At 44.2% G+C, this 26,835-nt stretch overlaps 1 protein-coding gene across 1 annotated transcript; it reads right to left on the bottom strand.

Moving 5' to 3' along the window:
• Window positions 1-377: 377 nt before the first annotated feature.
• On the bottom strand, window positions 378-24,995 carry htra1a (HtrA serine peptidase 1a). Its single transcript, XM_062400416.1, has 9 exons — window positions 24,410-24,995; window positions 15,925-16,024; window positions 15,125-15,329; window positions 4,406-4,600; window positions 4,293-4,325; window positions 4,092-4,206; window positions 3,381-3,438; window positions 2,442-2,537; window positions 378-1,066 (listed from the first exon to the last, which is right to left on the bottom strand). Exons 1-9 carry the CDS (start codon window positions 24,876-24,878, stop codon window positions 898-900), a joined length of 1,440 nt encoding a protein of 479 aa, XP_062256400.1. The 5' UTR covers window positions 24,879-24,995; the 3' UTR covers window positions 378-897.
• Between the last annotated feature and the right edge of the window lie 1,840 nt (window positions 24,996-26,835).

Genomic DNA, 26,835 nt, shown 5'->3' with positions numbered 1-26,835 from the left:
CTGTTGTTCTCAAGAGATGTCTACTTCACCATCTCCATCTAGCATTTATGTGGCAAGCATGTTCATGGGAGCCCCACATCTGTGGCCACTACGTCGTGGCTGGGATCTCTGTTTGGCTCGCACTCCTGTCTCTGAGGTCAGCCTGCAGAGCCCCTGGCCCAATAATCACACCGGTCGCATATCCAGCCCATATGAAGTCAATAAAATCAAATTTAAACCAGATCCTGATTGGTTTTATGTCCCCCTTGTGTGTGTGGATGTGTGTTTTTGCGTGTGTGTGTGTGTGTGCACGAGCAACGGTCACGGAAACCGTAAGTTTATATGTGTTTAAAGTGGACGGAGATGGAAAGAGAGAAAATGAGAAGGGTTAGGCATGGTGAGTGTCAAAACAAAAGGTCAACCCCTTTATTTTCTTTTTCCAGGATACAGCACAAAATCAACAACATTCTTCAGTACTTAAAAAAGGAGTTTAGAAAACAACAATTATACAAATTAGATTTGCCCGAGTGAGTCTATAAATTGTTTTAAAAGTGACTGACTCAGCAAAAAGTCAATATTAAAAAATACACAAGAAGAAGCAGAGAGAAACAATACGCCGATAACCAACGTCTTATGTCTGTGGCCGAACAGCAGTAGAAGTGATGAAAGCATTGAAGACTAAAATTGAAAACACACGTGGAAAACAAAAGTAACAGCACTGCTTTTAGAGCGTCTGTGCAGTCCTTCCTTTCAAGGCAAAACCAGAATTTTCCTGGATGTGTGGCGCCACTGGCTTTTAGCCACAGGGAGAGGGCGTGTCAGTGAAGCCCATCTCCATTATAAGGTCCACTGGTGATAAGTGAGACTTAGCTCCAGCTCCTGTGGTGGGATGTTTTTTCTTAATGTATTTTTGGAGGGTCAAGGGTCGATCTCCATCGGAACAACGGTGAGGATGGCGTCCTCGTTTCCCCGGCGCACGACTACTCTCAGGGTTCCTTCCTTCTTGATGGCGGCACTGACATCGGTCGCCGTTGAGATCCTCTGGCTGTTGATGGAGATGATGACGTCGTGCTCTTTCAGGCCGGCGCTGGAGGAGGGAAGAGGAGGAGAGGTGTGTTATGGGTAAGCAGAGAAAGGCATATACTCTCTTCTGACATAAGAGTCCATCCCTTGACGCGGATTCACACCAAAATTGGATGAGTCTTTCCCTGACCTATACTTCAGCCGTCCACCAGGGTTTGTGGAAATCCATGCAGTTGATTTTGTGTAATCTTGCTATTACATAGTGTTACAATAAATACATAGGGATACAATATGGTTTAATAGTCAGCAGATGTAACAGCTCACAAACAACACAGGATGTGTGTCTAATGTTTAAATAAACAAATAGAAGTTGTACATCTGTGATCTGTGAGCACAATCTCTGTCGCTATAACATCTGTTTACTTTCACGATGCAACGATAATGAAGGAATGAGAGCACAACAAGTTCAGCGTTCTCGAGCAAATGAAAACATGTCGAGCAGACGTAGAAAACATACTGAAGAAAACAACCTAGTAAACGTGGAATCACACAGTAACCGGCCGCGATATCAAACGCCGACTCCCGACACAGCCGCTTAGTCACATCCACATGTAAACGCAGACCACCACACCTTCCCTTGTAACAACACAAGTGCAGCTCAGTTCCCTCACTACCCTCAGCTGCTCTCACACCTCCGACGCAGCAAATGGTAGGTTCCCTACAGCAGAGTCCGGATTCCCAAAGTTAATAAACCAGCATATAAAAAAATGGAACGGGTTTTAAAGCATGAAAGTGCAGGCTACAAAATAAGGCAGTGTTTAAAAGGAACCGCAGAAATGTCATTATGCAAAGAAGCATGGGGGGGGGGGGGGCGAATGGAGCAAGGAGTAAACTCTGACGAGGGCCTCGCAGGGGGAGACCGCTCCGGGGAGGGCTGGGCGAGCAGGAAAACCACAGAGCAGCGAGTAACCTCCCTGCGTGAGGCTGAGAAGGAAACAGCTGACCTCAGCAGCTCCTGAGCCCGACTGCACTGGAGCTGTGGTGGTGGCTGATTGGAGTGGGCCGCAGTCGTGGGAGGAGGGGGATATTTTAGAAGGCCAGGAACTCCAGGCACGCCGGAGCGAGCTATGAATTTATGTGTGAGTAAGACAGTTGTGTAGGAGGCCGCGTGTGAGTTTCCAGTGTGTGTGTGTGTGTCCATGTGCACGCTTTACAGCTGGTGGAGAGAAATGAATTAAAGGAAAGGAAATGAAATATACTGTCTATTTACATGATGAGAGGCCAGAGGGAGCTCTGTGGAGAGTGATGGGGCTCTTGCGTGGCGTTAATTGCCAAAGACAATACCCAGCGGCTCAGGAAGGGCCAGAAACAACTCGTATTTGCACTTTACCGGAAAAAACACAAGTTTGCAGCTAAGCGCACACAATATCACGTCTTACACTGCAGCCGGTGTCTTTGCGATGACCTCCATAACGTAGGCTCCAGAGGTGATGTCAGGGAAGTCGCGGTGTCGAGTCTTCAGCTCTTTGGCCAGTCTAGAGGTAGAAAGGAGGACAGGGGTTGATACCGCTAAATTTTTCATCTGGCAAAACAACATCCATCTTTAAACCGATTATCTTTGGGGTTGCACCCGCGTATCACAGGTTCACGGTACAGAGACAAACACCAAATGCTACACTTTCATTCACAGATACCGACAATTGAGAGGCTGTCTTTGGACTGTGGGAGGACACCAGAATACCTGGAGGAAACCCACTGCATGCAAATGTATTAATGCCAATTATACAGCAGGATGTGTCACATAATTCAATGTGCATTTTAATTTATTTAATTTAATTTAAATAATTGCAAAGAATCTATGTACAGAGTCATTATCAGGCATGTATAGACCTGCATTGTCAAGTCCTGTACACAGCTTTTTATCTCTCCTTTCTATTGGGATCGGTATGTGACATCTCGGTCATATAAGTGTTTGTATCTAACCCTCTCTGTTATTTTGTTTTTAAGTTTATTTGTTAGTTGAATAGTATCATATGAAAATTACGTCTGATGTTCTATTTGTGCAGCAGCAGCTCCACATATCTAAGATTTGTTTTTTGCTCGGTTTGTCAGAATAAACTTTTATCGCCTCCAAAGACATTCATGTTCTGGCCTCTCCAGCAATAAATCACGAAGCAGACATCGCTAGACTCCAGCGGTTACACAGCCTACACACACAGACGTCTTCCTGCGATTCCAACTGGGAACCCCTCTTGCTGTGAGGCGGCCGTGCCAACCGCTGCACCACCGTGTCACCCTCCAGCAAAACAAACACTTTAACGTCGTCCAGTGTAAAATAAAGGGAATCATTCACTGCATTTCTACAGATTTCAACTCACGATGGAGTGAGAGTCATCATCCTCACACCGATGTATTTCTTCTTAGCCGCTGCTCTCCCTGGAGACAGAAAACAACACAACACAAATACAATCACTCATCGTCTTGCCTCCACCACGCTGGCCTCTTGGTTTTATGAAGTCATTGACTGACCTCAGAACAATTTAAATCCCCCCAGTGTGTTTTGTTTTCTGCATATGAGTGAAAGATGTATTACTTCGGAGCAGACTGCGGATCAGTGATCGCCTCACTAATCTTAAACACGTCTCGCAGGGTTGTGTGCAGATGTGCACATCTACATGCTCCATCTTCTTTATGTTTCATCATAAATTTGGAGAGTCTTGTTTGTTTAGTTATTTCATCACACTTAAAATTAAAGTGAGAACTCATGTTGGCAGCCACATGTAAAATACATGTGTGTGCCGGTGCCGGGGCCAAATCACACTGGGGTGTAGAGCAGAAACATAAAATAGCAAATACAGGCATATTCCTAATTGTAGTTTATTTGTAATCTCATAACACTGTGAGGTAATGCTCGGCAAAAGGAACATTTACCCAAGAAAGCTCAGAGCGATGCTGTGCTAGATAAAATGCTCCTTTACTGTGTGTGCACGAGATCTGGGTCCAGCTCTCACAGCCAACTTTCAAAATCTTAACAGCTTTAGAAGCGATAAAATGAAAACACAGGGAGTTGTGTCAGTGACAGCTCGTACCTCGGGACTGTCTGTCGTAGGCCTCTTCCAGGAACTCCCGAATTTTGTCCGAGGGAATCGCAAAGGAGATGCCAGCTGTCACTTTCAACGTGTTGATCCCGATCACCTCGCCATCCTGAAACAGCAAACTCCCACTTAGCTTTTTGTATAAACTCAACTGTAAAATTAATATGTGAATTAAAAAGTTTTTTTGTCACTTACCAAATTTAACAGAGGCCCTCCAGAGTTGCCGTACTGTCAAAAAGATACACCTCTTATTACTTGTGTTCGTAGGAATGAGTTGCACAATACAAATTCCCTCTTCTGTCACTTACATTGATGATGGCGTCCGTCTGAATGTACTCCATGTCTGAATTGCGGAGACCCAGCTCCCGGCCCCCTCGCTGGGTGGTGCTGACGATTCCTGTGGTGACGGTGTTCTGGAGGGAAAACGGGCTGCCGATGGCCACCACGAACTCCCCCGGCCTCAGGTCCGAGGACCGGCCCAGTGGCAGCACGGGCAGCTTGGTCTGCAGGAGGAGAAACACAGGGGGAAAGTGTTCATACAACTGGAGGCCAAAGTTATTGGGAAACAGAATGGAGTCAGGGGCATGTGCTGAGTATGAACATGTAGACGTGTGAGTAGCACGGCCTGGGCCACTGGGACAGGCGGCTGTGGCAGAGTTGGTGGAGCAGATCGTCAAGGAACCAGAAGGTCGTTGGTTTGATTTTTATGAGTGAATGTGACTTTAAGTGGTCATAAATGAAACACTTGTAAATGTATCTAGTATTTCCAGAAGTCGCTTCCCGCATGAGTGTTGTTAAGGGCTCAGAGAAGTGCAGTGTTGAATTTAATGCGATTTGGACACAAGATAAACTCAAAATTAACTTTTATTAAACAGATGAACAATAATAAAAGCTGATTCTCCAGTTTAAGGTTATATATTAAAATATATTTAAAAAAATTGTGTTATGATATTAATAATCTGTTTATTATAAACTTCAGACAGTTTTAAAGTGTTGCAGATCTATACGGAGCTCTGAGACTCTGCAGAGCTTTCAGGACACATGATCATGTGTTTCATGAGTGCACAGTGGGAAAATAATTTTTCAGCAAAACCTCAAGTTTTCTAAACACAACCCACTCAACGCTACGTGGCATGTTCTCCCACATTAAAACAATTACTGCTTTCCCAGCGCAGGGAGAAGTGACATTGACGCCAAACATCTCAACTCACATGCTAATAATCCAGATCAGAAGCTTATTCGTTGGAGTCTTGCTGACAAATCACTTTAAGCGCAAAGTGTGTGCCAACAAACACAGACGCTGGGGAACCGACGGATGCACAGTGACGGCCTTAAGCTCTGGTTATCCCGGCTTCAGTGAGCAGTGGAAACCAGGCTGCAGAGAATTGTCTCTCCAGACAGAGAAAGGATATATTTATCCATCCGCAGTGACAGTTTCCTTTTCTGAATGAAATCATCGGTGCCGGGCAGTGCCCACGCACGGCCACATCACGTTGAGTGTGTGCACAGACCCAGAGCCCCGACGGCATGGCCAGCACTATCCTAGAGAAAGAAAGGGATCCGTGCCCCCCCACTCCCTGTGTATCCATTTTGTTGACTCAGGGATATAAATAGCAGTTGGAGGAGGCTGCAAGGTAATTTAGACAGAAACACAAGCCGGCAAACACCGACAAAAGGATCCCGGGGAAATATGCAACATGCAACACCCAGACGTATAGCAGGCAAATCACAAATCATATTATTCCCAGTCATAAAGCACGACACCTCGCTGCCTGTGCCTGCTTGCATACATTTTTCTCTTTTTATGGATGTCTGCAGTAGAAAACATAAAACCCTCACAACAGGCGCCTGAATAAAAATGTAGTTTATGCAAAATGAGAAAATCTTACTGTGAGAAAACATTCAACGCACACGTGTGATTCATTTGTCGGTTTGTCGCGCGTCAACGATCTTGACCTCTGAGGTGAAGTTATAATTAGAAGATGACAAAGATAGTGATAGCCAGTAACTGAGAAAGAGAACCTTTCAACCGTACATTCCACCTTATACCTTACAGACACACACACACACAAACACACACACTCTCACAAATTCACATCTACACGCATGCACGCACACACACCTACAGACACACACCAAGATACACACACAACTAACACAGATGTCCGAGGCCGTGCTTCTGGGGCCTGTGGGCTTGTTTGTACATTGTAGGGATGTTAAAAGCAAACACAAACACACACACACACACACACACACACACACACACACACACACACACACACACACACACACACACACACACACACACACACACACACACACACACACTCAAACGCACAGGCTGCAGAATTGTGTACATAAACCTGAGGAAAACATACATTTGGCAGGTGCAAACACACAAACAGGCACCTGACAGGGGAGAAGCCGTGTGTATAATCCCCCCCGCTCTCCTCCCCCCTAAGAGTATAACCAGATGGAGAGAGGAAGCAAGGGGAACACACACACACACACACACACACACACACAGAGCTGAGAGAGAGAGAGGACCTCAGGTGGATGTGAGTCACTGCCAAGACCTTCAGGACTCCCACTGCTGGTCACCGTGATTACCATAACAGTTAGTGATACCACCAGAGCCATGGTGACTGTTGCTATCAGCTGAAAACCTTGTATCTCCAAAATGTCGCCTATGAGGAATTCTCTGCAAACACAAAAAACACAACACATTCAGATAGATCATGCACAAAAGCAAAATGCATCAGTTTGCCCGACAAGCAAGCCGAGCGAACACCGAAAACGCACACCGTTTTGAAAGACCTTCAGCCTACTGGTCCCGACTGCTCAGCATTCTGGACCCGTGACTCGTGGAAAACCATCCCGCTGTGTAAAGTTCGACTCTGCTGACCACCCAAGTGACTCACACCCTGCTATTTCAGAAGCACTGGTACTGGTTCACCCACTGGAAGGACAGCCACACGTGGAGGAGGGCAAGGTGGAAACAGGGGAACAACAAACACCACAAACCACAGGAAGGGAGTTTGAGAATGTGAGACGAGTGAGTCAAACCCAGTTCTGTTTGATATTTCACGGATGCATGCATCCCGCGCTGGACTAAAGCGGCTTCTGACCCAAATCTTTTATTTCTGTTTTTCTTTATTTGGGGTTTAAGATCCCAAACGGCAACAATCGGGGGAGTATCTCGGAAAAATCCTTTATAGGCAGCTGAGAAGTTCAGATGTGGTCGACGAGAATAGCCTCTAGTTTCTGAAAATGAAAGCCTCTTGTTTTGTTGGGCTGGAGACCACGTCATTGCCTCATATTGTTTTGCTGGACTTTAGTATGATGCCATCGATTTCTCCCTAACGTTCTCTAAAGCAAACCATATTTTCCAAGTTCTCGAGAGTTCAGATATGAGACGGCGTCAGATTCAAGGAGGGGCGACCAAACAGCCCTGTTTGTCTTCAACAGGGAAGTAGCTGCAGGAGGCTCGTGCACCGATAAGTTCCAGACTTTCTTTTCCTCACTCGTTTGTCCCTGAGCTGAGTTTTGATTCAAAATTAAGTTATCAGGACAGTAGACAAGCTGCAGAGTCACTTTATAGATCTGTTACTACCTTCGCCAGGGAGGTTACATTTTCTTTGGCTTATATTTAGCAGGAATATGCAAAAACAACAGAACCGATTTCCATGAAATTTTGTCGAGGAGATGCCGATAAATTTGGGATAAATCTGGATAAATGGGTGGATCCAGTTATTTATTTTTCACATTCTTTAACTTGATGAGATAGGACGTTAGCAAAAGGATGTATTCTCTATATGCCCTTCTAGCCTGTCTTTGTCTTGGTGGAAGGATACAGTAGGGATGAGGAGAGAACCAATAACTGATAACAGAACCACTTTTGGTTGTGAATCGAGATCAGGGGGCGGATGCGATAATTTGGAGAAATTGGACGTTTTTCAACATTTGAATTAATTTATTTGTCGTTTTCTTAGAGAATAATTTATAGATCTTGACAAACATCTTGTTGTTGAGGGGACTGATATCTATGAGCAAGTGGAGATCAATATAAAAAACCAGGATGTGGTGAATTTAAATGTGTTTTCTTAAGGGTTCTAAGTGGTATTCGAGGTATTTAACACTACGCCTTGGTCAATTGGAGTTTCGCTTAAAAAACCATTACACTAACAACCATTTTATGACTAGAGGACCAGGTGCAAACTTTAAACCTCAGTCAAACTGGGACAGACTGTGGCCCAGCTGAGGTGTGTACTTATATGCACACAGACACATACACACACACACACACACAGAGGGAGAAGGTTGCTTGGGCATGAACCCTCACAACCTTGTCTGTAAATTAAAACCCACACACCTGGCACTGCTCAGATATACAGCCTCACCACTTCAAAATACACAGATCAGAGACACAGAGGCTGCTTCGCTCTGGGTCAGGGTGCGTGACCCGAACTCTCTATAAGCTCAACTTCAATCACTTAAGCTCCTTTCATATACATGTGACTTCAAAGCAAGGAAAACACGCTTCTATGTGTACTACCTTGCAATATTCGTACATATAATACTATTATAGGGTTTTGCTGTAGACGTCTGCCCTGGGGGGTTGTGCTAATGCAGATAAAATGGGGCAGGTCTCAGCGTGCTCATGTAAAATATGAAGTCAGGGGATCAGAGGAGCCGGCTGAGGGGTTGGAGACAGCGGACAGTAGGTGTGGTTGTTTGTGTGTCAGTCTGGGTGCTTGTATGGTGTGTGACTCATGTGTATAAATGCCTGTCTGTGCAAGGGTGACTATTGTTTATTTGATTTTTACGAATAAAAGGTAGCACACAGTATAACAGTTGTTGGTTGGTTTTCTGGTATTAGTATTTTAACGGTACCCAACTCTATACTCAGCAGAATGCATACAGCCACCACACTTCCTGGGTATGATGCAGACCTTCAACATAATGTAATGGGTTTTGAAAACAGGGGTGAAAACATAACCTCCTTGGTGAGGGTAATTATCACAGAGGTACAGAAGGTGAGAATCTGAGCCGCAGACCAGACATGAAGTTCATATTTGTTGCTTCACCGAGCTGCTCCCTGCCCTGTAGGTAACATCAACATGTCCAAATCACACTGGCTGAGCCATTTCCTTGCTGACACCAGTACGGAAACCACTATGGTTTCCATATGTTGCTGGGAAGGTTTCTGAGTCTGTGTAAGAGCAAACATATGTCTGTGAGTCCCGTGCGTATGTGCACTTTTTGCATGAGAACTCGGAGGACTCGAGGGCGTCTCAGCTCTGGCCAGACACCACAAAACTTTGAACTGCTCCCGTCACAGTGATGAGAGGAGATGAGATCTTATGTATTCATTCGCTTCAGGAAAAACAACACCTCTCTTTTATCTATAGTCTTGGGTCATTTGTATTTACGCTGAGCTGAAACATTTCCCTTTGAGTAACCTCTTTACAGTTGACCTCATATTTGGCGCTGTGTGTGTTTGGATACGGTCCAACCTTGAACTTGAACATAGACACTGCGCACGCAGAGATGATAATGGCAAGAGTAAAACCAATGAGGGCCACATTATTTCCTATAGGGTTTATATGTCTGCTGTGGTTATATTGTGGTCTAGACTATTCTTTAGGAGACTGGGGGAGCTCACTGGAATCTGCTGCAGGAACTCCGAGGGTCCCTGGATCCCAGTTTAAGAACTAAAGGGTAATAGCCCCTTTTGTGTTGCACTTTCATAAAGCTTGCACCCGGATTGTAGAGTATGACACTTGCAATAAATGAGTTAGCGAGATAATAAAAGCAGCAACTGGCTCAAAGGGCAACAGCTTCATCTAGAAACAGTGTTACGTTAACTCAGGGGGAACAGGGTGGCGAGACAATTCATCAGAGAAGGATTATAAAACCTCCATTAATCTATTATCTATACAATTTACCATTTTTTAAGTAATTTACTTTATTTTTACATCATTGACGGACGAGACAAAACTTTTTTGGGTTGGGATGCTGCCTGTCCAGCAGGCTTGGAAAACAATTACACAGCCAAGAAGTAGGCCAAGACATAATGCATCAAGACCCGCTGTGTGTGCATATGTGTGTGCACACATGCGTCGCTTGTGTGTGTGATTTCTTTGGCTCTTTTCCCCCCTAACTGTCTCCTTGAGCATGGGAACCATTATGGATGCAGGGACAATGGATGAAAGAGAGAGGATGGGTGCGGAGGAGAGGAAGATGTGATTCATTTCCCCTCGGTGTGTCTCTGAAGGACAACGTGCAGCGTCTTTCCACTTGCAATGAGCCTGTCCTCCATGTTCCTGCAGGGAGGAGAGGCTCAGACACACACACACACACACACACACACACTAATTTGTCTGTCAGTCCTGTTCATCCATCTCTCTCTTCCTGGGGAAACATTTACTTAATGTTGCTGATGAACAGATAAACAAAACTACAGACGGCTACGTGGAGGCACATTCCTCTCTTTCCTCTGTGCACACACACACAGACACACACATCCATACTGTATTCCAATAATAGCCCCGTCCAAACCAACCCCAGGCAGATCTGCCAGAGAGAATGATTTGAGAGTCTTGATACCAGGTGACGAGCTGCAGCACACAAACAAACAGAGTTGTTGTTTTTCCGGCGACCATGTGGACAACATGAGGCCGGATTTCTCCGTCCCTCGTAAAGCTGAGTTTAGAACGAGGGTTCAGTTAATAGCTCGTTTTATGGGAGTCGACTTCCAAAAGTTTTCGGCTTCTTTTGTCTTTTTGGGGGCCACTTATCTTTTCACTGCCTGGGATGTTGAACATTCGATGAAAATATCAACCGAACCTTTAATAAAAAACCCTCCTCTTGCTTTTTGAGACGTTCTTTCTAACGATGGTATATTTAGCTACTGGAATTTGTAGTATTTTTAAAAAGCAATGAGTCATTAGGGAAGAAGCAAACTAAGCTGCGTTCAGTTGTGCACTGAACTCTAGATAATCTGCTGAACTTACTTTTTTAAAAGGTATATATATACACACAGTATATTACATATCCCAAAAGCTCTTATTCCTACTACACACCCACACATACTGTGTCTATGTTTGCTGAACTATGACAGAATAATCACCGTTTAGAGGAGTGACTCAGCAAATGTTCGGCTACACCACAAAACAATTCTCTTGTTTCTGTGCTACAAAGTGAAACCAAGTATAAAAGAATAAAATCACCCATTTCTGTGACTGCAAAAAGTGATACAATGATCAGGGATATCATGGAAACTTTTCTCCACAGTGTGTTTGAGTGTTTTGACATTTTTCCAAGATGGTATAGCCTGTGGAAGTTAAGCATCAGTCAAATGTCTTTCAACAAGTCAGAGAGCGTCGGAGTCAGATCGAGTCGATCCAGGTGAAAGTGAAACGCATTCCAAATCAGGGAGAGTGTTTCCAGCTTGGCCTGACTGAGAGAATTGTGTTAAAGGACTTTTGAAGCCTAAGAACAACAAGTTCTATCTTTATTGGGTTGTTCCCACATCACACAGTGCACTCATTAGCCTATTAGCTCACAGGGTACTGCAGACATATGGATCCATTTTCCAGGCCTTGACCACATCTCTCCCTCTCGCTCTCCCTCTTGCTTTCTCTCTTCCTCTCTGACTCCCTGCACAGGAACAAGTGAGTGAAGCACCCCCCCCCCCTTTCCTTTCCCCTATGAAGTTCCAGCTGCTGTATAGACAGACTAATGTATTCCCCAGAGCTGAGGGGCAGACCACAGCCCAGGGAGCAGACTGGGCCTTGCTACCAATAAAATCATTTCACAGAGACAACAGAAAAGGAGAGAGGAGAGAGGCGTCACTCTCAGGAGAAGTTAGCTTCCTCACTCATAAACTGGTGCAATTGTTAATTGAATATCTGTGGCTGATTATGTATTAACCACAGTCGGCTCTGGTATGCTCAGGGAGGGAGATGGAAATGAGAGAGGGGAAGAAGGGGACAGCAGATTTAAGAGCAGTGCTCAGTACCAATCAGAATATGAATCCATTAACTCACATATTGCAAATCTGGTACGAAAACAGCTTAATGCTTGTGGTTGTGTTACATTTTCTCCACATTCAAAGTTTGTGCGTATTTTAAATTTACAACATCTTTATTCTTAATTTCAAAAATTTGCCTATTTTTACTTCCTTTGCAGCTGCTGCTAAGGTCTTACGGCTGAAGAGATACCATCACTGTTTATAGGTCCATCTAAATCCAACTTTCAGTCATTGTAACTGTTCAGTCGGTTCGTACTGATCACTTCCTGACCATGTAAGTGATGGTGAACAAGCTCCACAGTCCTACAGTTTTCTATACAAACACGTCCAAACATGTGTTCAACAGTCTGAATTGAACAAAACTTCTCATTAGTATCAAGTCATCCCTTTGTTTCCCAGACAGTGTCTTTGTGGAGCTGCAGTGGAGAGACAATGAGCAAGTTAGAGAATTTGTTCCTGAAAAGACCATAATTTAAGTAGATAACCACAGGATTTGACAAACACAGACTGCTCTCAGCTTAGCCATGTATTTTTACACAGAATGACAAATAGGGAATTTCGTCCCCAATTGCTCCGCCCCCACAGACAGAGACTTAGTGTCTCTCTGTCTCTCTCTCTCTCAGCAAGTAATAGGTGTTTCAATGAAGACATGGGCGAGCAAGACTTGAGATATACTGAAATTAAAGACCCTGTACCAACAAAAAGGAGATGGATGACTATATTTACACTTTTAAATGTAATGATAAAAGACCTTTTCGCTCGTCCCCCTACCTTCTCATTAGAACTCACTCATCCTCTAATTCCGACTTTTATCAACTCTCACTCGCTCTGAAGTGCGCACACACACCTACACACACACACACACACACACACACACACACACACACAAAGTGACCACAGATCACCTGAGGAATCAACCTGATTCAACTTCACACAGCGACTTAGACTCTTTATCAAAACAAGTACAGACACGGCGTTGAAATAGTTTTTTCACCTCAGATATAGCTCGCTCTCATTGGATTCAACCAGACGGTGTCATGCAGAGGAATGCAACAACTACACTCTAAGTGAAAAGCTGGGGAACATTTCTGTAACGTACACGCGAACATTTCTGCAACAACATGAAGAATCCGTCATTCTAGGAATCTGACTGTACACAGCCCAGGCTGAGCCTGTGATGTAAACAAGAAGGGAGAATGAGGACCAGCCTGTCGTCAACAGACGGGGCAGCTTTTTATCACAGGATGAGCAAAAACAAAGCATCTGTCACTGCTCTTTTCCGCGCTCTCCCCTCACACTGTCGGCCCAAACAAAACCTCTGTGTTTCGGCCTTCTTTCAGAACCCCACGTCTTTGTAAAGCACCTCCAGTTGCTGTCATGAGCATCTATTGAGCTGCGTCACCCAGCCATGAGAGTGAGCTCCATAATGCATCAATCGGCCCCTGGCTATGTGCCACGCATTCCTCCTTCACTGTGATTAACATGTAACATCCTGGATCCCACTCGTACAGTAGAAACAGACAGGGACAGACAGGGACAGACAGAGACAGACAGGGACAAGAGAAAATGTGTAGATAACATCCTCCCTTGCCGAAAAAATGTTTACCTCTGTGCTTTTAAATATCATTTCTGGCTTTAACCAGGTGATGTGTTTCCAGCGCTCTGTAATAAGCGAGTGTCTCCACGCGCTGCTCGGGAGAAGACGTGTGTGATGCGTGCTGGTTGTTTTTGCAGCCTGTTGTGTTTGAACACCGACAGGATCAGGACTGACAGCCAGACAGCTGCTTGTTAAAGACCTGTTTGGCTGCACCTGCATTCCCACTTCACTTCACTCACGCTCGGAATAATCTCCAAGATTTAGAAACATTTTTCACGCCAGACTTCAATCTCACGGCTTTCAGACTTCCCAACCGTAAAACAGGAGAATTACTGAACCGTGCGTAAATGTTTGGATCTCACACCACCAGCTGATGGAAAACGTTGCCAGGAGAACCTGTGTCTGTTCTCTCTTTCCAAGTGACTCGTAAATCTTTGCACTTGCAAAAGTTAATTTGGAAACAAATGTTTGTCAAGTTCTATTAATCCAGGTCCACGCTCTCCCCTAGGCCACACTCTATAGAGCGGGTGTTCTGCAACAAGAAGGTTGCCGGTTCGAATCCCACTCTTTCCCATCTGCATGCCTAAGTGTCCTTGGCAAGATACTGAACCCCTAAAATGGCCCCTCATAAATGCTGAGTGTTCTAAAAATGTAAGTCGCTTTGGACAAAAGCGTCAGCTAAATGACATGTAATGTAATGTAATTAATCTCATAGTGGAGTCTAGCTAGTTGTCTTTTATCACACGAGTCAAACAATTTTTCCGCACAAAACACAACCAGTGATTATTTTTGTAGGTGTTTTCGGTCCAGACGACATTTTGGCTATTCCTTATTCACAGATATCTATCTGCCAATGGATTCATTCATTCACCCAATTGACAAAAAATAGAATCCATTAAGTGTTGGTCTGTGTTAATATTAAACAAATCAATGTATGGTCACTGAGAAGTATAAAAATAAGTTTGTTTCATGGGGAAACTGGGGCAGGTCAGAGGTCACGAGTTCAGTGGGCTCCTCCCTTCACATGTGCCCCAGAAAAGAAGGTGTGGTAAATACCAGGTCTGAATGGGGTCAAAGAATTGAAAGCGGAGCTGGAAGCCAACAGATGGAGAACAGAAAGTGGAGTGCAAAAGTGGAGGAGGAAATTTATGATGAAACCTAATGTCTGTTTTAAAGGAACAGTGTCACATCATCTGTTTTCTTTCCCTGTCTTTAAACTAAGTTCAGCTAATCACCTCCTGGCTCTTGCTCCAATTTGTACATATGGACATAATTTTGTCATCTCCTTCTCAGCAAGAAACTGAAGAGTCTACTAAATGACCTGAGCAGGAAACATGTCAGTGTTTAAAACATTTTACCCAGAACTCTCTACATCACTCTAGCTCTGTGACTGACCGGTGCATCGATCTTGATGAGGGCGATGTCAGATTTCTCGTCCACGTCTTTGATTTTCGCGTCGTAGAAGGCGCCGCTCTTCAGCTCCACCTTCACCCGGTGTTTGTTGGCCACCACGTGGGCGTTGGTCACAATCTGGCCATCTTCTGCCACGATGAAGCCAGATCCGCTGGCCACTGCCACCTCTCGCTTGGAATAGGTCATCCTGTGGAGCGAGGGAGACAATGGTTGGAGGGAGGAGGAAGGGGATAGATTAGCAGTGTTGACTCCTTCAACAGGCGTCCTTTAGGAAAACAAAGAAAAACATCAAAACCTTTGGATGCTGCACCAGCATCCATAGGTTTTCCATATATATATATACAGTTCAGGCAGGAAAGCATTCAAAGGTGAGCTGGAGAGATTAAAAGAAACATTTCAGCCTTAATATACAGAAAAAACCTTGATGGAAAAGCTGCTTTCAAGTCAACCCCAGAAGCACCAGAGGAGGAGGGAAGAAAGGAGAAGGTACGAGACAGATCTGAGGGAGAGGAAGATGGAGCATCAGACACTGAAAGACTTTACAGAAGGAACAGAGACGGCACGAAGTCGAAGAATCAGAGACAAAAGAGAGGCAGAGATGAGAGAAACAGCGAAAAGAGAAGATGTGGGAAAAAAGGTTGAAGCTGGGAGAGAGGTGCGCTGCAGACTGCAGTGACCTGGGTGAATCCACAGGTGGGCTGTAAATTTAAGTGTGTTTCAGTCTGGCCCATATACATACACACACACAGATGCACACACACACACAGATGCAAAGCTCTTACTTGCGGTAGAGTTCAATGTGAACTACAGATGGAGCAATTCTCTCCACCACGTCGGCGATGAAGTTGTATTTGTGTCTTGGGCTATCTGGATTGTCATGACCTTGAAATGCAACACACACACACACAGGATGTTGGATGAGTAACAACAAATAGAAAACACTCTGCATGATGTAAGAGCTGTGTGAGAATAGAAAAACCTTTATCATAACACAGAGCAGGAAAAGAACAGAGGACAGTTCATTTGCGGTCGAGACTGTCTAGGTCAGGTCTGACACATGCTTACATGCTCATTTACAAACACAAAGCCCTGGAAAGAAAGAATTGAAAATAAATACTTAACCTTCGTCCTTACACCGTGGTCCCTAAAGACAACAACTACTCACACACACATACTGAGAGTGACGAGTGCCAAATGCACTGAATCACCCACCGCACCATCTACCCAGCATTGGGCTTGTCAGGAAACGTTGACTGATTTACCTGGTAATTAAGTCCTAGCCAGAAGACAGTTTAACCAAAGCTATGAATCCAGACTCCCCAGAGGTTTCCCTCTGAGCTTTTCATCCCTCCATTCGTAAGCCCTCATTTTGCCACGTACCTCCAACTAGTCTGTCTCACAAGGGACAGTTTCAAGTCATTACATTCTCCTGCAGGAGAGAATTTGCCAAAGTCAAAGGGGAAGCATAATCCCTGGGATATCAGTGATTACAGTGAAGGGATGAGGGAAGACAAAGAGACTTTCCGCTTGAGGTGCAACTAAGCTAACACCAACATGGAGTCAGGGCCGTGACGGGTTCCACTAAATAATATAGAATGAAAACATCTGTCAAACCACGAGAGAGAGAGTCTGGTGTTATATGATCAACGGATAAAAGTCAACTGTCAAATCTATCCATCCATCTATCTATCTATCTATCTATCATCTAGATAGTTGAATCTAATCCATCTATCTATCTATCTATCTATCTATCTATCTATCTATCTATCTATCTATCTATCTATCTATCAAGCCTATTAGTTTGCTAGCTATCTCAGGCTGTACTTGGCCAAATGCTTAGAGAGAGTCTGGTGTTATATGATCAACGGATAACAATCGACTGTCAAATCTATCTGTCTATCTATCCGTCCATCCGTTCATCCATCTATCTAGCCATCTATCAAGCTTACTGTTTGGTTTGCTAGCTATCTAAGGCTGTACTTGGCCAAATGCTAACATACTGTAGTTTACCCTTTGCACCAATTAGTTTAACATATTGACTCGGTGGCCTTAAGCTAATTAACACGTAATATAAAGTACATGACAGGAATCTTATTTGGGCATAAACCAAGTAGCGTAAAGGCGTAAAATGCAGCCCTGCCAAACGATGGTGACCTGTCCACAAACAACCATTATATATACTATTGTACTGTATATGGTATGTATATATATATACTTACATTCTATATGGACGGTCCTAACTTAGTCTCAAATTAACCTAACCCCAAAGTGCATGTCTCTGGACTGTGGGAGGAAATCCCAGAAAGGCCCTGGCAAAGTTAGGATTCGATTCGGAAAACCTTTTGGAACTGTGATGCAACAACACTAACCACTGTTCCACTGTGCCGCCGTTGGAAGCATGAACGTCCTTTCAAAATGTCATGGCAATCGATTTAATAGTTATTGAGGTTTCTTTTAGTCAGGGCAGAAATGGTGACTTGATAAAAATACATTGCCAACCCTGGAGACGTTTTATTAGAAAATGAAATCACTTTTCACCAAATGTCCTTGAAATTTATAGCTACTGATCAAATATTGAATTTTTTATAAATGTCAAACAAAGTTTTTATCACAGTAATGGAGGCAACGAATGGAAATGTGATGCTATAGCTTCACACCCGGTGGTTTGATGTCAGCTCTGAGAGGATTTGAGTTTGAGCGAGAGGGTCCAGAATCTGTATCTGGAGCCTTCACACAGTCTATCAGTATCTTCAGCTTCACGACTGCTGCTGCCTCCTCACACAGTGGAATTTACCACCCGACACACACGAGCGAGGAAATGTGATGATGGAAGTCCTATAAGCTCGGTGGTGACGATTTGACAGAAATGTGAAATAATAAATCAAAAGTTGCTCAAAGCTCGGGAACATGAGAAGGCCAGACGTATAATTTTGCAGCTGAACTGAGATTAGAAAGGCTCTACCGTCGTAGAATGGTGTTGACTTACGACTCAAACTGAAAAGCAGCTGTCTTTTCATACCTCAATAAATTACTAATTCATCTTTAACTTTTAACTCCTGAGATTCAGAGTCGTGTGGAGGGGAATACGGATGTAAAGCTTCCTGATCAGTGTCAGGAAGGAAGACTGAGCTGCTGCCACTTGAATGACGACTGCAGGTTAAGGGGATGTTTCTCTGTTCATCACTTTCACATAATTTGATAGCTACATGGTTTTTAAAAATCCATCCTACTGCCATATATGCATATAATCTATATAATAATATATATTTAAAGGAGGCCCTGTCATCGCAGAGAGGAAAAAGTAAATGATTCAAGATCATAATACCCTGAGGAAGATGATGACATTTCTGCTCTGCGGTAAATTAAACGACCTGATGAAATTAAAATTCAACACAGATGGAAGCAATGATGAGTGATGGTCGGGAGCGGAGTGACTAAGTGACTCCTACTCAGACACTGCAGTCGTGTTAACAATCAGTTGACAAAAACATTATTCCTGGACTCAATTCAAGAAAACCATGAAGCTGCTCTTTCTTTCTGTCTGTTTCACACACACATGCTCAAAGCCCCCCCGCCTTCATCGCCCCATATACCCATTACCCTCCCCTCCCCACACATTGACCTTCACCACAAGAATCCCCGCTCAAGATCCCAGCCTCCATTCTTCCCCAGTTTTCCCATACATAGTACCTGCTGTTTTATTGGCGGCTGCAGGAGGAAGCAGCTTTTTCTTCTTCTTGACACTGGAGACACTCGATGTGAATACAGTAAGGTCAAACTGGGTCAAACGGAAGCACCAGAGCCATGAGAGACAGAAACAAAACCACTGAAGAACTGTCACAGTTATGTGTTCGCTTGAGTTCGGCTCAATAAGCTTCTTCAGTGACTCATCAGATGTGAACGTTAGTGCACTAAAGTGTAAGATTAGGACACATTCGGTTTAGAAGAGGCTCTGCTTGCGCTGCAGCGAAGATGTTCTTCTCTCTGTTATTCCCTTTGCCAAGGAGGTTATGTTTTCACCCCTGTACAAATATCTCTTTGTTGGTTGGTTGGCTTGTGGGTTGGTTTGTTGGTTTGTGGCTTGGTTAGTTGGAATGTGGGTTAATTAGTTGGATGTGGGTTGGTTGGTTGGTTTGTGGGTTGGTTAGTTGGCTTGTGGGTTAATTAGTTGGCTTGGGGGTTGGTTACTTGGCTTTTGGGTTGGTTGGTTGGCTTGTGGGTTGGTTAGTTGGAATGTGGGTTAATTAGTTGGATGTGGGTTGGTTGGTTGGTTTGTGGGTTGGTTACTTGGCTTTTGGGTTGGTTGGTTGGCTTGTGGGTTGGTTGGTTGGCTTGTGGGTTGGTTACTTGGCTTGTGGGTTGGTTTGTTGCTTGGTTGGTTGGTTTGTAGTTTTTTCAGCAGGGTTATACAATAACTATAAGACAAATCTCCACGCAACTTGGTGTTAGGGGAATTGTATTTAAAAGTGTGTTTTGAACCCCAGTGGAGGCTTCAGGATAAAATCAAAACACAATCATTTCAATGTTTGCAGAGATTTATCATGGTCCAGCTTTAACGACAGCAGAGAGAGCAGGGAGGAGGTATGGACAGAAGGAAAGACCATCAGGTTTGTTTGTCTGGTCAGTGCGATCGGAAAGAGGAAAGAGGAAAAACGAACAAAACGTTTCCATTCTGAAGGCATAAGTAAGATGGAACCATGGGAAAGGCTGTGCATGATAGAGGCTACAGCGAAGGTGGTCGAGCAGAAAGAGAAGCAAGCAAGCGAATCGCAGACCTGCGGAACAGGAAGGAGAATAGACGAGGAAAACAGACAGACGTGTAGAAACAGCAGCAGGAGACTGACAGAACGACATAGCGCACAAAGATGATATTTTAATATTATGTGCGGTTTAGACAAGTTGCAGAAGAATGTGCACGTTCAGCGCAATGTCACCCGCCTGAGTCACAGAGGGAATTCTGCCCCATCAGCGCACCAGAAGCTACAGATGCAAAGTTCAGTGTTGTGTTAGGTTTTCAGTCTGAATGAAGTCTAAACAGATGGTTAGTGAATCAGCAACTTTAGTTGCACACATTCCTCATATTAGGTTATTTTTATGCAGCCAATGAATGAAGTTCTGAGTAAAAAACAATCATCCGACATCCTGGATATCTAGTCCATCAGATACCGTTTTCAGTATAACACTCCAATTCTCCACCGTCACTAACGATGAAGACTTGAAAAGCCACAAAAAGTTTAAACAAAACAGGTCACAGCTATATTTCACACAATTTCCTTTGCCACAGTGAACAGCTTGAATAATCACCATCTCTCACGTCCAGACACAAGATGACATCACGCACAGTGTAGCTGCATGTGTTTTCTTAACATGGGGCCTGGTTGCAGGGCAAGCTAAAGGTGTTCGGAGAGAGAGGGTCGAGTTTCTTTTCAACTTCAGAGCCAACGGCCTTAATCACATCTGATGCTGGGCTAACTTGATGAAAAGGAGAGACCCCGCATGCCACTGCAGATATCACTATTCCCCAAATGCATCCGGCGGTTCTCAGGTACCAAATGAAATGAGACCTGTTTTATTGCAGCGATGGAAAGTTTCCCTGAGTGCCGGGGAAAATCAATTGCTCTAACCGCAGTCTTGTCTCCGGTTCAGACATGGTTAGCTGTCTAGGAATGACTTCAGCGTATAAGTTGCTTACACGACTGACAAACAAATGTGGCGGAGCTGTCAGCACCACCGCCGCGCCCACACCGTTTTTTGATCTTCATAAACCTTTCCCCAAAAATGTGGGTTGCTAATTTTGTGTTTCTTTTCCCTGGTGTGCTTTGCCTGTTTTAAGCCGTCAGAGGAGCGACTGTGGCTTTGAGTCTGTGCCACACATTTCTTACTTAGTAACTGTAAAGCGTGATTTACGAGTGACAACAGAAAGACAGGGAGGAAGAGAGACACTCAGGGAGAAACAGAGACACGAGGACAGAGTTGGGGGGAGGGGGCGGGGGGGTGAGTTCAATGCTCTGCTGGATCAAGAGTTTGAAGTCAACTTCTCCTCACAGCTCTCCTGCAGAACTTCAACATCTTCTTTCCACTCATTTTCAGGTTCTCCAGATTCGCTTAAGTTCAGGGCTGAGGAAGAATAATTCTTTCTCCTTTACTTTCATCACCTTCGTCACATCTTCCAGCTCCCACTCAGTCTCTGACTCTCTGGTTTTTGTTTTCTCCAAAGACATCATCCTGTTGACCAGGTCGTCTCTGGCCTGACACACCTGTGAGGCAGCAGAGTCCACCTGCTCCACAACCTTCTTTCTTTCATTTACCCAGCTGAGTTCCTTGTTGGTGATCGGCTTCTCCAGATCATTGTCCTCAGCAGGCAGCTGCCTCTTCAGCCCGGAGTGTAAAACTCCCTTTTTTTTTTTAGATCTAAGTTTGTTTGAAGAACTGAAAGTAAAACAAATTACCTCAAAGTCTCTTCTGCTGAGAACTTGTTTTATTCTTGATGCAGCTGATCCTCTTCATGGGGCTTGTGATCCAGTGTAAAGAACATTTCTTTCAGTTAACAAGGTTCTGCTGACGGTCGTTGGTGGCAGTTTTAAGAGAGTTAAAAGAAACACATCTGCACTTATGCCGCCCAACATGGCTCGTACAATATATATGATATAATCACTTGAAACAATATTAAATCAGAGATAATTATTTCTCCATACAAATTCAAACACATACACACACTGAGAAATCTGAAGACAGATACAATGACTCTACCACCTGTTTCCTCACACGTGTGCAAGCGCGTGCGTCTGAGTTTTTAAGCTTAATCACACACACACACATACAAACACACACACACACACACACTCACACACACAAGGTTTCTGCAGCTGTCCTTATTAGACTATGCACTGACTTCCATTCATTCTGGACAGCCTGACCAATACCTTATCGTTAACTTTAACCATGACCAGTTCATCCCTAACCTTAACATTAACCTAACCACAACTCACATCTGACCTCAAACCTTAATCATGATCTCAGAAATTACGTTTTGCCTGATTAGAACCCAGTTTTGGTCCCTGTGAGGTGTACTGGTCCTGACAAGGCCCAGTAGCGGAGGTGAAGAACGATGTCTGCTTGTGATGGAGCTGCACTGATTAGGATGAAATGCTTTTCACATGATACTGATACGGTACAGCTCCACACGGAAAGGCTCACATGTCCCGATTATTACAAATGCATCACTCCAGTGCTGTTTCGTACAAACCAACGCAACCTGTACAAAGTTTAAGAACTCCCCAATTTTTCATGTTATTATTGAGATTTTAGCAGCTTCAGTCTGGAGAATAACCTTAAGTGGTGCAAAGGTAAGTGCTAAACTAAACTAAGCAAGGTTAAAAAAGACAGGCCCTGCCTCATGGGACAATACTATACTCCAGGAAGTAATGCATTTTGTTCTCAGAATGATGAGAAGGTACCAAAGGAAGACAGACTGAGAAGTTCTTATGTCTTATTAAGTCAGAGAAGTCAATGTCATGGTGGGGCTGGAGGGAAAGTCAGAGGAACACCAGAGTTAGGAAGGTGTCGTCATCTGGGTAACATGGAGGTCAATGCCTTAACAAAACTCTGTAGAAATCCAATTGTATCACTTGTGTTCAATACATCCAGATTTTTGTTTGGATCTGCCTCAAATCAAACACACTCATAAATATCAGTCCCTCTGAAGATGCCTGAAATCAACCGAAAATGAAGAAAAACAAGATATCTCACAATGTTCCACTGAGTTTTGTGGTGATCTCTTCAGTAGGAAAACCTAACCTCCTTGGCAGAGGTAACAATGGAGCTGGTTGAACTGGGAAGAGGAGGGGAACATTTGTGGGATCAAGGGTAAAATACATACTTGGTTTCAATGGTAGAGAGAACGGAGTGAGTTCTTCTGCTGGATGAGTTAAAGTTTGGATTAAATTTAGTTCAACAAGAAGATTCCATGATTATTGGTTCATTGTCTTTAATTTCAGAAACACTGACACATTGAAGAGTCGGGTCTAAAGTCTGAGATCACTTTCTCTGAGACCTCTGGAAACACTGGGGTGTTCTCAAACTTTATGATTTCATTCTTATCAGACTTTGAAAATTCTTTTGTGTCCAGCTAATGTTCAGCAGACTGGCCTGGCACGGAGATTACAGCCATGTGACTGCTGCTATAATGCATGCCAGAGATTATCCACAGGCTCAGATCAAGCTTATACATCATGACTTCATTATTCAGGAAAGGCTGCTCTGATCAAAGTCTAATTGTAATGCAAGAACCAGCAGGGACATGCATTGAATGGCGGCTCTTGTTATCCCGAACACTCGGGGACTGTGTGCCACTGAACGCAGCTTCTCGTCAGAATAGCATCTGTGTCAGGTTCAATCCACCGTGGTTGAGAGCAAGTGGAGAGTGAAGGTGAAATGAGAAGAAACAGCAAACAGGCTATTTTGGATATTTGAAACAGAAGATGCAGAGGTTGGAACAAAGATTTAAGATGCAGGAGAACAGACATAATGTCTCACACATAACAACCCACAACTGTTAGGGTTAGGGTTAGGGTTAGGGTTAACCCTAACCCATACTGTGGAGGAAGTAAGTAACGATATGATGTGAACTGACTATGTGATCCACGATAACGTCATGATACAGCGATTCTGTGGTAATCAATTCATTGCAAGACAATCACATAACAATAACTCCTGTTATCCAACTGAAGAATATGAAATGTTGAAAAGTGCAGGAGTTGTGTATTTATTCACTTCAGTCAATTTCACAGTTTAACATTGATGAAAGTCTTATGTGTCGCTTTAGTCTTTAACAAACACAATGTAGCTAAACTACATGAAAGTCATACAAATGAACAGTAATCAGCGGCTTCAATTTATGAAATAAAATGACTTTAAAATCTTCGTTGCAGATAAACCAGGAAGGATGAACACAAAGTTTTCTAACTTCACTCTGCACTAAAGATTTCTGCACACAAACAATTGAAAAGCAAAAGTACATCGTAGAACTGTTTGAGGGGAACTCATTAACGAGAAGGAATCCTTCTATACCATGAAAAGCAAAACAGTCAAGTTTAGAACATGCACCCAACTCGTAAATATAAATCTGATACAATATGGTTGGATGGATGGATGGATGGAAAGATGGATAGATGGATGGATAGATGGATAGATAGATAAACAGATAGATGGAAGGATGGATAGTTTGGGGCTCTTATTGATCCAGAATCAAAGCCACAGGACCATTACCTTTCCCGCAGGCTCCCCGCTGGATGAACAGAACAGGTGGCTGCTGCAGCTTCTCCGCCCGGCGGCTCACCCTCTTCAGCTCGCAGATGTTCCGGTAGGACACCCCGTCGCTGCCGCACACCGGGTCGGCAGCTTTGCACACGCACGTCCCGCTCTTGCTTCTCCTCCTCACCGTGACCGTGTAGGCCACCCCGCCGGGGACGGAGCACTCCAGCCCCTCTCCGCACACCGGGTCCCCGAGCTTCCCGTTGCCGCCGCACGCCTCGCCCTCTCCGGACGCGCACACCGAGCAGCAGTGGCAGGCGTCGAGGGTCTGTCCCGCCGCCGGGCAGTCCGCGGGGACCCGGGGACACAGAGACTTGTCGCAGCGAGCGGGACATCCGATCACATACCGGCTGGAGGATTGCGCGTCTGCGGCCGGTGCGGACGCGAAGGCTGCGATTACGCACAGCGACAGTGACCAAAACATGATTTTAAAGAAAAGTTTCAAAGAGTTAAATAAAAAAAAGTGAGAAAGAGTTGAGAGTCCGCTCTGTGCTGCAGTGTTACGGGACCAGGGAGCTCAGTAGTGTGCGTCTCCTCGGCTGGAGGAACATTTAACTCTCTCTCTGCGCAGCCACTTACGCGTTTCACGTTTTTTTTTTCTGGCACCGCATCATAGAGGCGAGGACAATCACAACAAGCCCTGTGATTGGTGGGTTTTCTGTAACCTAGTAGGCGGAGGAGCTGCTGCTGTACTTTGCTGATGTGACTCCAGGGAAAACTACAAGGTCAGAGGTCAGGGGTCAGAGGTCACAACCTCTGGAGCTCAATGTCAAACACAGAAAAGATCAGAGACGTTTCAGTCAAAGTCTGATCTATCTCTCTTTATATTTTTAGCTCATTTAACTTCTCTTAATCTTTTTTATTCTGTTCTTTTAATGAATTGTGCATTTGTTTAAATTGTTTTCTTATGATCTATGTCCCTTGTTTTAAATGTCCCTGGGGCATTATTGAACCATCCTTACTTTTTCCTTTAACTCTTTGATTCTGTTGTTTTTAATCTCCTTTAGTTTACTAAATTGTTTTTGAGTTGTGCTGATTTTAGATGTTGATATATATATTAATTTGGTCTTTGCATTGCTTTTAATGTTCCTGAATATAGCCCTGTGTACGAAATGCACTTTATAAATAAAACTCCCTTTATGCGCCACAGCCCCTTTTTTTTTTACTATTCTCTAGTGAATCACTCCTGGCATCCACACAAGCCTTTATGACTAATTAGGAAAATCAGCGATGGGAAAAGGTTGGCTGGATTGTGGGATTGGTGGAGTTAATGTGGTGCTTTCACGTTGCCTCTATAAACAGCCAAATTGTTCTAATTGGGAAATTGCATAAGAGCATCATTTATCCATTAATTATGATTTAATGCCAACTCTACGCATTCTGACGAGTCCCCAGCTTCCAGGGAAATAAACAACACCTAATGGTGACATCTTAATTATAATTATCCTCCCATGCAAAGGTGCATAATTCACAGGTTTTTATTATTTTTTGGTAATGATTAGTGCCTCAGTGACTCAATGGAAATACCACAGAATAATGTATTAATTCCAGTATTAATGGTCCACATCACCCTGTGGGCGAACAGCACATCTCTGTTAGGTTCGGACTTCTGTGCTGAGCTGTGAAAGAGTCCAGTAAATGCCGAGGGCAATGAATCAGTGTCATAAAATGCCTCGGCACAATGTGATGGATTATGGGTGCAGGGTTGTTTTGACGGTTTAAATGCAGTGCCAGGGTGGAGGGGGGGCACTCCTCTGAGCGGCTGCGTGGGAATGAAGGGAGGAACGAGGCCCCCTGTGGTGCACCAGAGCTGCGGGTAACATAAACCTCTGTATCCACCGGGCAATTAGGAAGGTGGCAGAAAGGGAGTCATGTGCTCTCTGACACAGACCTGGGCCTGAGGAGGTCAGGAAACTGTATGTGTGCACGATGTGAACATGTGAACCCAGAGCTCAGTCTTTCCTTCGCCAAGAAAAACTCATGTTTGCCTTTTATGTTTCACTTCACAGGCTGATCTAAAAATGAATGGACGACATTGGTATTTTCATTCATTGCACTCGTAACATTTGTGTTACCCCTCGCAGCGGCAGCATCATTTTCATTTGTGGCAACACGTAGGCGAGACACTGGTGGGAAAATCTGCAGATGAAAACAACCTCATCTCTCAGGAACACCCAGTCTCCGACCAAACCCAGTGAGCCTGTCCAAGCGGGGATGCCACTGAGGTCTGTGTGATCTCTGCAGCGCGGGAGTCTGCAGTGGTGTCTCCACTGGGAGAGAGAGTGAGCGCCCACGCCTGAAGCCACAGCGAAGCCTCAGGTCCCACAGACCAGATCGATGAGCAGCTGAGAAGAGGACAAGTGTGTGAAGATGGGATTTAA

Source organism: Platichthys flesus, chromosome 12 (assembly GCF_949316205.1).
Source record: "Platichthys flesus chromosome 12, fPlaFle2.1, whole genome shotgun sequence".
Lineage (NCBI taxonomy): Eukaryota > Metazoa > Chordata > Actinopteri > Pleuronectiformes > Pleuronectidae > Platichthys > Platichthys flesus.
The sequence above is the reverse complement of the archived record's forward strand: the minus strand, read 5'-3'. Positions and strand labels throughout refer to the sequence as shown.

Excerpts from the sequence above, each read along its gene's own strand:
- htra1a (XM_062400416.1), bottom strand. The coding sequence starts at position 24,878 with ATGTTTTGGTCACTGTCGCTGTGCGTAATCGCAGCCTTCGCGTCCGCA. Across the intron at positions 4,326-4,405 it reads AGACGGACGCCATCATCAAT|TACGGCAACTCTGGAGGGCC; the intron begins GTAAGTGACAGA and ends TCTTTTTGACAG. Across the intron at positions 2,538-3,380 it reads ATGATGACTCTCACTCCATC|ACTGGCCAAAGAGCTGAAGA; the intron begins GTGAGTTGAAAT and ends TTCTACCTCTAG.